General features: G+C 50.3%; 1 protein-coding gene across 2 annotated transcripts; it reads left to right on the forward strand.

The window, feature by feature from the left end:
- Positions 1-2,126: 2,126 nt before the first annotated feature.
- Positions 2,127-7,807, forward strand: LOC104484386 (uncharacterized). 2 transcript variants are annotated; one of them, XM_086758287.1, is made up of 2 exons: positions 2,127-2,193; positions 2,788-7,807. In XM_086758287.1, exon 2 carries the CDS (start codon positions 2,799-2,801, stop codon positions 3,783-3,785), a length of 987 nt encoding a protein of 328 aa, XP_086614413.1. In that variant the 5' UTR covers positions 2,127-2,193; positions 2,788-2,798; the 3' UTR covers positions 3,786-7,807. The 2 variants fall into 2 exon arrangements, with proteins under 2 accessions (XP_086614413.1, XP_086614420.1); XM_086758294.1 differs by having other exon boundaries at positions 2,154-2,193; positions 2,785-7,807.
- Positions 7,808-9,396: the final 1,589 nt, after the last annotated feature.

Below are 9,396 nucleotides of genomic sequence, written 5' to 3' on the forward strand. Positions count from 1 at the left end.
CAATGTGTCCCTGGCCGTCTTCCCAGCTTTTCCTTACCCAGTGAGCAACTGGCTTCATTTCCATTTCCTTCAGCTCAGAAGTACTTCTGAGCAACAGAAAAAAAAACACATTCCCAAACAACTATGGGTCCTTTTTCTTTTTCACACCCTCTTCCTTTGTGCCTCCACCCTCTGTGAGGTTGATGATGTCCTAGGATCAGCCTCTTCTTTTGCATTGGCATATAAACACTAACATAACCTTCCTCTGTGCTGTACTCCTACAGCTGCCTTACTGACAACTTGATCCCAGGTTCTATCTTCCCTCCCTGTGAATATTTTCCAAGTACCACATCTCCAGCTTGCAGAGAACATGCTGAACACAGTTGCTGCCACATTTTCCTGTTTACCACTTGCTCTTTAAAATTTATTTTTCAAGATTTTAAGCTGTGCTCCCTCACAGCCCCTGTGAAAGGCTTTAGCAAAGGCTCCTTCAGCTGACTATACCAGGCACTCTGTGGGTATGTAGTTCACTGATCCTTCCTCTTGTTTTTCCATCTCATGAACACACTTTCTTATTTACAAAACTTAATTTCTCTCTTGCAATGGCTAATTCTCCTCACCACTTATCTCAATGAAGCAACATCTGGGTACAAGGTCTGCAGAACAGTTACTAGACAGAGCCATTTAAAAGGGACTGGGAATAAATCAGAGAACAATTCAGCATGCGTGGCGAGGACAACACAACTGTTTTCCCACCATATAAGGTCAGAAGGAAAAGCTGTGGTAAGTTTGTTCAAGGGCACCAAAGCATAAAAAAGTCTTTTGTTTCTGCTTTGAATAACTGTAGAAAACACTAGCATCTAACTATGATTATTTAACAATAATAGTAATTTTTTAAAATTAATATTCATGTCAGTATTTAAGTATACAGAAACAAGTGTCCGTTCAGGTTCTGCAAACCTTTGTATCCCAAGCCAAAAATAGGTGTGTCCTGTCCTCTTGATTGACTCAGTACTTCCAAATGATGTGACTCAACTGCATGAATGTCTCATGAAAACCTAGGCTTCTTTCTTACCTTTTGGTAAGTCAATATTTTTTTTCCACTAGACCAGGTCACTCAAAGCCCCATCCAACCTGGCCTTTAACACTTCCAGGGATGGGGCATCCACAACTTATCTGGGCAACCTGTTCCAGTGCCTCACCACCCTCATGGTAAAAAAAAAAATTATTCCTTATGCCCAATCCAAATCTACCCTCTTTCTGTTTAAAACCGCTGTCCCTTGTCCTGTCACTACAGGAACTGGTAAAATGTCTTATTTATTAGCCCCCTTTGTATATTGAAACGCCACAATAAGGAAACAGAGACACTTGTGATACAAAGACACAGAGTGTTAGGTGAAGAAAACAACTGAGGGAACAGAAAAAATGTGGCAGTTTTTTTGTGCTCTGCTGTGCAGCCTTCACAGAGCAAGCTTGTGAAGGCCGCACAGCAGAGGAGAGGCTGCGGGACAGCGCTGCCAGAACTAGAAGCCACGGCAGGGGCAGGGCAGGAGAGCAGGACGGCCAACTGAGGAGGCCCACGAAACCTGTCCTTTTTGCATCCTACTGCCCCGTGGTCACCGACTCGGCAGGGATGCTGCGCTTCCACCCTCTCCTCGTTCCTTCCAAGTCTCTGAATGGGGCCAGGACACGGGCCCAAACCCCGGGGGCAAGCAGGGACGGTGCCCCGGGGGCAGGTGGGGATGGGCAGCACGGGGAGGCCGGCGGCGGGGCAGGCCTCGGCGCGGGGGCGGCCGCCCCCGAGGAAGCGGGAGAGGCTGCGAGGTCCGGCCCGGCTCGGGAGCGGCCGGCGGCTGACACCGCGGGCGGGGAGGGGCTCCACCGGCGGCCGAGCCCAGCCTAGCCGCCGGGCCGGGCCTCGCCTCGCCTGCCGGGGCCTCGCCTGCAGCCCCGCGCCCCGCCAGGGGGGAACCTCGGGCAACCGGCTGCCGCGGTGAGGCGCGGAGGGCAGGGCGGGCCGGGGCCAGAAGGGTTACAACCATAGAGGCCGGCCGGCCGCCTCCCGGGAGCCGCAGGAAGCGCCGGCGGGGCGGGCCCTGCGCGGGGGAACTTCCCCTCCCCTCCCCGCGGCCGCTGGCCGCGCCGCGCCCAGCCGGGGCTGCGCCCCGCGCCCCCTCCGCCCCGCCCGGGCCGGGGCCGCGCTGCCGGGCGAAGGTGAGGCGGGCACGGCGGGTCGCCGGCCCCGGGAGGGGGCCGCTGAGAGACGCGGGGGCCGGGCTGCCGGGGCGCGCCCGGAGCCGGGGGTGGGTTTTCCCGCAGCGTGGCCGCTGGTGCTGCCCCACCGGGGGTGGGCGAGGGGGCTCGGGAGGGCCGGCCGGGCGCCTCTGCCGCCAGGCCCCGCCGCTGCCGGCCGGCCTCCCCGCTCTGCCCCCTCCCCCTGCTCCCGACAGCTCCTTCCCTGGCCCAGCGCCTCGGCTCCCGTGGCCCGGCGCAGCCCCCTCAGGCAGGGAGCGAGCGGCAGGGGGAAGCTGCCGCCGGCCGTAGGGGCGGGCGCGGAGTGCGACCCGCTCCCCAGCGCCCGTGTCGGTCGGGGGTGACAAGGGCGGCAGCCAGGGGGGATGGAGTCGATCCCGACGCCTTTGCCTCTCCCCTGGAAGCGGCGGACCCGGGACGGACTGGGCGGGAGGAGGGCAGCACCGGGCCGGGGCCGTGTGGGGCAGCTGCGGTGGCCAGGTTGGGTGGAGAAGAGGGGTGCGGGCTGTGACTAAACGTGTTGGTTGTGTCTGGACTCTCCGTCTGTCCTAGCAGGTGATGGGAGCATGAGTGAAAATGAGAGGGATCTTCAACAGGATGGACCAGAGGCAACGGAACCCTGCGAGACCGTTTCGGACTTTTTCATGAGGGAAGCTTCTCCTCCAGGCTGCCACCGGGAAGTGTCCCATCCAAGGCCAGACCTTCTCTCCCCAGAGACAGGGCCGGAGAAGGCCTCTCGCTGCAGCTTCCGGAAGCGTAAGGAGACTGTGGTGCACCAGCGAGCGTTCATGGGAGAGAAGCCCTACATCTGCATCGAGTGCGGGCAGAGCTTCAACCGCAGCTCCGACCTGATCCGCCACCAAAGGATTCACACTGGAGAGAAGCCATACATGTGTGCTGACTGTGGCAAGAGCTTCAGCCGCCGCTCCCACCTCGTCCAGCACCAGCGTGTCCACACGGGTGAGCGGCCATACCGATGCAAGGACTGTGGGAAGAGCTTCAGCCAGAGCACCCACCTGGTGCAGCACCAGCGCAACCACACTGGCGAGAGGCCTTATGTCTGTGCCAAGTGTGGGAGGAACTTCTACCAGAACTCAGGCCTGCTCCGCCATGCCAACTTTCACACTGGCGAGAAACCCTACAAGTGCCCCCAGTGCGGGAAGCGCTTCAGCGACAGTTCCAACCTCATTGCTCACCAGCGGCTCCATACGGGCGAGAAGCCCTACAAGTGTCCTGACTGCAACAAGTGCTTCAGTGAGAGCTCTAAGCTGGTCATCCACCGGCGTGTCCACACAGGTGAGAAGCCATACTTGTGCCCGGACTGTGGAAAGAGTTTCAGCCAGCGCTCGCACCTTGTCCAGCACCGTCGCACTCACACGGGGGAGAAGCCCTACAAATGTGCCGAGTGTGGGACCTGCTTCAGCGACAACTCTACCCTCATCCGTCACCGTCGTACCCACACTGGGGAAAAACCTTTCAAGTGCTCCCACTGTGGGAAGAGCTTCAGTCGCAACTCCTATTTAGTCTCACACCAGCGGGTGCACGTGTGGTAGGCAGTGTCACTAGGTGTGGCCTGGGAGTGGAGTGATCTAGGATCCAGCTTCGGATCCAGGCCTGTCCAAAATGTGCCTAAGGGACAAGGGGGTGGACAAGGATGTGACTAAATCAGGGCTCTTGGATTATAGGCAGCTAGCCAGGGTAATTCCTTTGGCCCATGTTGCCCTTTTCAGTCACCTCCTTCTCCCAACGCATCTTGGGCATGGACAGAAAGTGAGCAGTGGTTGTGGTGGGTAGTTCTGCATCCCAGGGCCCTGTCATCCTCTTTGCCTGGTACTAGAATTGGATGTCATCTGTAACTTGGCCAAGGTGCAGATGTTTTCTCCCACTTCCCAGTGAGAGGTGTCTGCCTGGGAGCCTGAGGAGAGAACGCACAACGGCAGGTCACATGATGAAAGGCTGCTTGATATGCAACGTATGCATGTGTGGTCATGTCAAAGGAAATAAGATGGGAGATGGGGTCCTTACGGGGCTTTGTTCCACTTGCAACTGAAATGTTGTGACTTACATAATATTGCACAGGTCTATTGAAGCTCACCATGCTTGTGGTCCAAGCCAGCTCTGTGTCTCATACAGCAGTCAGGAAGGTCAAAGCTAAGTAATTCCTGATGAGAAGCTGCAGACCCTGCATTATGCATATACAGCGTGCAGGCCAACTTGAAGCACAGGCAAAGACCACTTGAGTCTGCTTGTGAAAGAAACATGTAGGCATACCCTGAACCAGAGAAGGAAGGCATGCCTGCGAAGGTTTTTTGCAAATGCTGCTTGGATGGTAGGAATAAGGGAGCTCCAGGATAGGGACGTGGCCTGTTCTGGAATCTCAGAACTGGTGGGTAACTGATGCAGAAAACTATCGTACCTAGAGGCTTAAAAAAAATAATCAGAATTATACTTGCTGCCACTAAGACTGTGGTACGCAACTTGACAGGAGGTCACCTGGGAGTTTGTACTGCTAGCCTCCTCGTTCTGCAGAATTCAGATTCACAAATACGGTTCAAGTGGGCTGGTGTAAGCTGTGTTGCAAAATAGGACAGAACAACAGTGTACTAGCACAGACCTGATTCCATATCAGTATTTCTCAAGTCCCATTTTGATCAGTGGGTGTGTGCGTGTGTATAGATAACACCTATAGGTACCTAGGCACGCAAGTATGAACTAGCTTTTACACTAAGTGTGTCTTCACACTCACATGTGAGCAAATATGCATGCACACACCATGGCAGTGGTCAAAATGGCTAGCTGTGTGACACCACGCCATGTCAGTACTTCTCAAAATGCTAAACCTACTGGATGTACTAGCATTTCTCGGTAAGAAGCTGGAAGAAATAGATGTTGTACCAAAACATCTGAATTTTCACATCAGGACATTCAGTTTTACACTGATTACTTTGTGTGTGTGTATAAGATCTGGAATTGAGTTGATTTATTTATGTATCTATATAAAAATGTGTGGCACCTATGGTTGCAAGGAAGGACTTCTAAATGTCACTCAGCGTGGTGCTCTCCCCCTTGTTTTATGCAGGTACGTATCAGTGGCAATTGTACAATGTACCTCCCTCATGGTTTTAACTACAAGGAATTGCAGTGCAACGCTTTACATTGTTTATATTTCTGACTGTTTTGCTGCTGATCATTTTAGTGACGATACCGACTGGTGTGTTTATCCAGCACTGCTGGACCTTAGAAAAGATTTCTGGTTTTGCAATGTACCTTACTAATGCTGCAACTGGCTCTGTGGCTTCAGTAGTCTGTGCAAAAAAGGAATGCAGACTGAAGCCAATGAAAGGACTGCAGCTGTGGTGAGGAAGAGATGAAGGAAATGAAGGTGCTAAGAAGATCCATGGATTTGAGCAGCTGCTGGCCAGGGATGCTTGTGAATGGCTTGTTCTACAGAACTTGGTACTCTCCAGAGGATTGCAAAGATCCTTTCTGCAAGCCCCAAGCCACTTCTTGACACTGAACTGCTGATAAAATGTTACGTTAATAGTTTAATAAAAAGGAGCTGTAGAGGGAGCATGAAGTTGTTTGCAGCTCCTAGAGGAACAAGGCACCTTTATGTGCAGCTGCTCAGGGAAGTAGAAGGAGCTTTCAGAAATGGAGTGGGCTTTGTTTACACAGGAACCAAAGCCTTGGTTCGCAAATGCACATTTTTGCTTTTAGTTTTGTGTTTGTTTTTTTTTTTTTCTTTTTAGTGAACAGCTTCAAACCAATGACTTCTTGATTTCTGTTCCACTTCTGGAAAGTGGTTTGGAAATGTGACTAATGGTCATCTGGTTGGTTCCAGAAGTGTTAAGATTTTCATTTGCTAGGAGACTTTCAGAAGGGATGCTACAGCTCTCAGTTGGTAGGGTCATTTTTGACTGAATTCAAAGGTTATGCTGCGGTCCAGCTGTGGAACTGCTGTAGAACTGATCAATTTGTGTGGGTCTGTCCCATTCCAGCTTAAGTTTCCTGAAGGAAAAGTGTCTGTTTGGCTGAGAAGCCCTGTTTGCCAGGAAAAGGCATCTTGTGAATGCAACTTTTCTTTTGTCAATCTGAACAAGTTGCTGCAGCAGATCAGTGAAACTGAACCCAGGTCTGCACATAGCTGAGCTCAACTCAAAGGGAAACCCTCTCACATTGAGATTCTGGTTTGAGAAGCCAGTTGCCCCGAATACGCCTTCACAGCAGTTCTCAGAGCATTTTTTTTTTCTGTCTACAAGCTTTGTGAATTGATACACATTTATTTCTAAGACCTTTATGAACTTGTTTAAAACTGTATGCCAAATCAAAGTGGCCTTAGGGTTCACAGCACATTGCCAGTGCAGTAGTCTTAGTGGCTAGGATTGGATTGCTCACCATTGTAAGCACATTTCTGGAGTTCCTTTCCACAGCCACTGTTGGTTTTCCCTGTTCAGTGTCACTTGGCTGAAATAATTCACTTCCCCTAGCCTGTCTGCCCTTTACCAAACAGTAAATCATCTATCTGGAGAGCAGAATCTGGGCCTCGCGCTTCCTTTTCTGTTGCACAAGTTACAGGGTATGTATGTTCCTCTTCTTCCAGGGATTTAATTGCTTTGTGGGCAGCACAAACTTACAGGCCAAATTCAGAAGACAGAGCTATGGGCATGTGCAAAACGTCAAGAACCAGAAAGTTTACTTTCCCAGCAGCTAGCTCACTGGCTTCTCTACCAGCTGTCTCCTCCCTTAGGATCATAGTGGGAGAGTACTGGAAAAAGGAGGAGGTAGTTAGCTACTATAATTGTGTGCATCCCTAGCACGCGCCATCCCAGACCTGGGGTCACCAGCTGGTGCCCGGATCCTCCTGCCAGCTGAGGGAGCTCTATAGAATACTGTAAGTTCCTGTTGTACTAATGGTGCTTAGATACTGCAGTGAGACTATGGCACTTTAGAAATAACTAAAATAGACAAATGAATGAATTGCATCTCTGAAATAAAAAAAAAAATCACCCTAGTGTTCTTTGTTATCCCATCTTTTTTTCTTTCTGTGTCCTCACAGTGACCTCCTGAGCATCAGTTTCTCGGCCCCGGCAGGACCAGGTTTGGAAATACATATGTTATCCTTCACAGAGGGATGACTATTACTTAGCACAGCCACTGTGCAATGCAAATAAGAATCCAGAGGTGAGGGATATTCTTAGTATTGGTCTTAATTTTCATCTAACATTTCTGCTAAATCTGAAAAGCCAGAGGATGGTACACAGTGCTCACCATTCCTTGATGAGAGGAAGTGGCAGAACCTTATTGTGCGGTGACACACACCGTCCTGCTTGTAAATGAACCTGGTTCTAGCAGAGCTGCAGCTGCTCTAAGGAGATTATCTCCCCAGTTCTGTCACCTGGTTTGTATGGGATGCAGTTTTCTAGGCCTCTGCTGACAAAGTACATGTAATAGTGGTGACTGAAATATAGCTTCTGTTACATTCCTCTTTGCTTCATTGTTTATGACTGGGAAAACAAATTTATTTTGATCTTGGACAAGAGTTGTGTTTTATGTGTTTAATAAATTTTAAAAAGTATTTAATGAGTAATCTCTAAAGCAAATTTTGAGATATATCAAACAAAACTGCCCTTGCACACACAGCAAACTGTTCTTTCTGGCCCTGTTTCCCCTTTACCCCAGCAACACTGGTCTGAATAGCCAGAGACACAACAGCAGGAGCCTCTATCTCTGAAAAAAAAAGAAAGTATGGGATATTTGAGGAGATGGAGCAAGCAGAGGCCAAAAGAGGCATCTGCTTTGCTGCTTATACCCTCGTGTTCTGAGCTCTGAAGGGCCTTCAGCCTTTCCATGCCAAACCTGATATGTCTCACAAACAGGCCAATTCACCTCTCAACTGTCCCTTCCCTTTTCCCATTCACGTGTTTGCTGGCTTTCTTAGTAGAAAATGCATGAATCAATCTGGTAACATTGCTTTTGCAGTCCTGATGGACTTTGACAACTGTCTGGTTTTCTCCTCACAGGCTTGACCTGTTCGCAACACTCAGTCACGTGAACAGATGTGAGTGCCTGGGAACCAGAGTGTACAGGAGCCAGAATTTTTAGGGGAAGCAAATTTTTTCTTTCTTCCTGAGGCTTGCTATGGAGGTATCTGTAGCTGCAGATAGCTGACTCTGTCCCTGGGGAACATGTTGGGATGAGTGGGACAGCATGGTCAGAACACAGTAATCTTTCAAGGGTAAGTGAAAGCACTCATCAATTAAAGTAGACCATACCAGATCCAAGCATCCTCACGGATGCAGAGAGTGTAAAGAAGTGGAAACTCCTTTGTTCCCTTCCCTTTGGCACTCTGTGCAAAGCACAGCTCTATTGGATGTAATGGTCGGCATTGCTTAGAAGAACCTTGTCTGAACAGCCTTATGGACAGGCAGTTCAAAATAACTCTGCCACACCACAGCAAACCTTGTCTGCACAGCCTCGAGGGATTGACCGAAGTAAACTTCATCCAAAAAAACAAAGTGCTGGTTTTGGCTGGGATGGAGCTAATTTTCTTCTCAGTAGCTGCTGTGTTTTGGATTTAGTATGAGATTTGGCATGTGAAGAATGTTGATGATACACTGATGTTATGAGTTGTTGCTGAAGAGACCAAGGATGCTGTCCAGCTTCCCAGGGTTTGCTGATGTGCAGTGCAGGAAGCTGGGAGGAGTATAGCCAGTACAGTTGACCCAAACTGGCCAAAGAGAGTATTCCATGCCATAGACGTCATGCTCAGTATATAAGTGGGGGTTGGCTAGGGGGGCAGCTTTGGCTCTCTCTTGCTCCTTTGCTTGCTGCTCGGTTTCATTTACATGACTGCTGCTTGGGACGGGCAGTACTGGCCATCGGGACATCAGGTGGTGAGAAATTGTGCATCATTTGTTTTGTATATTTTAGTATCCCTATATGTTGTTATTATTGTCATGTTCCTTTGCTATTCTAGTAAACTATCTTCATCTCAGCCCACGAGTTTTCTTTTCTTCCTGATTCTCTCCCCCATCCCACTGGGGAGGGGGAACGAGCAGCAGCATGGTACGAGATTGCTCACTAGGGCTAGACCACGACACAAAGCTACTCACAGAACTTGCAACAGGCCTCGGGAGGTTGGACCATGTAAGGTTCTTCTGCTTG

Source organism: Chlamydotis macqueenii, chromosome 1 (assembly GCF_036417535.1).
Source record: "Chlamydotis macqueenii isolate bChlMac1 chromosome 1, bChlMac1.mat, whole genome shotgun sequence".
Lineage (NCBI taxonomy): Eukaryota > Metazoa > Chordata > Aves > Otidiformes > Otididae > Chlamydotis > Chlamydotis macqueenii.

Coding starts and splice junctions, on each gene's coding strand:
- LOC104484386 (XM_086758287.1), top strand. CDS start 2,799: ATGAGTGAAAATGAGAGGGATCTTCAACAGGATGGACCAGAGGCAACG.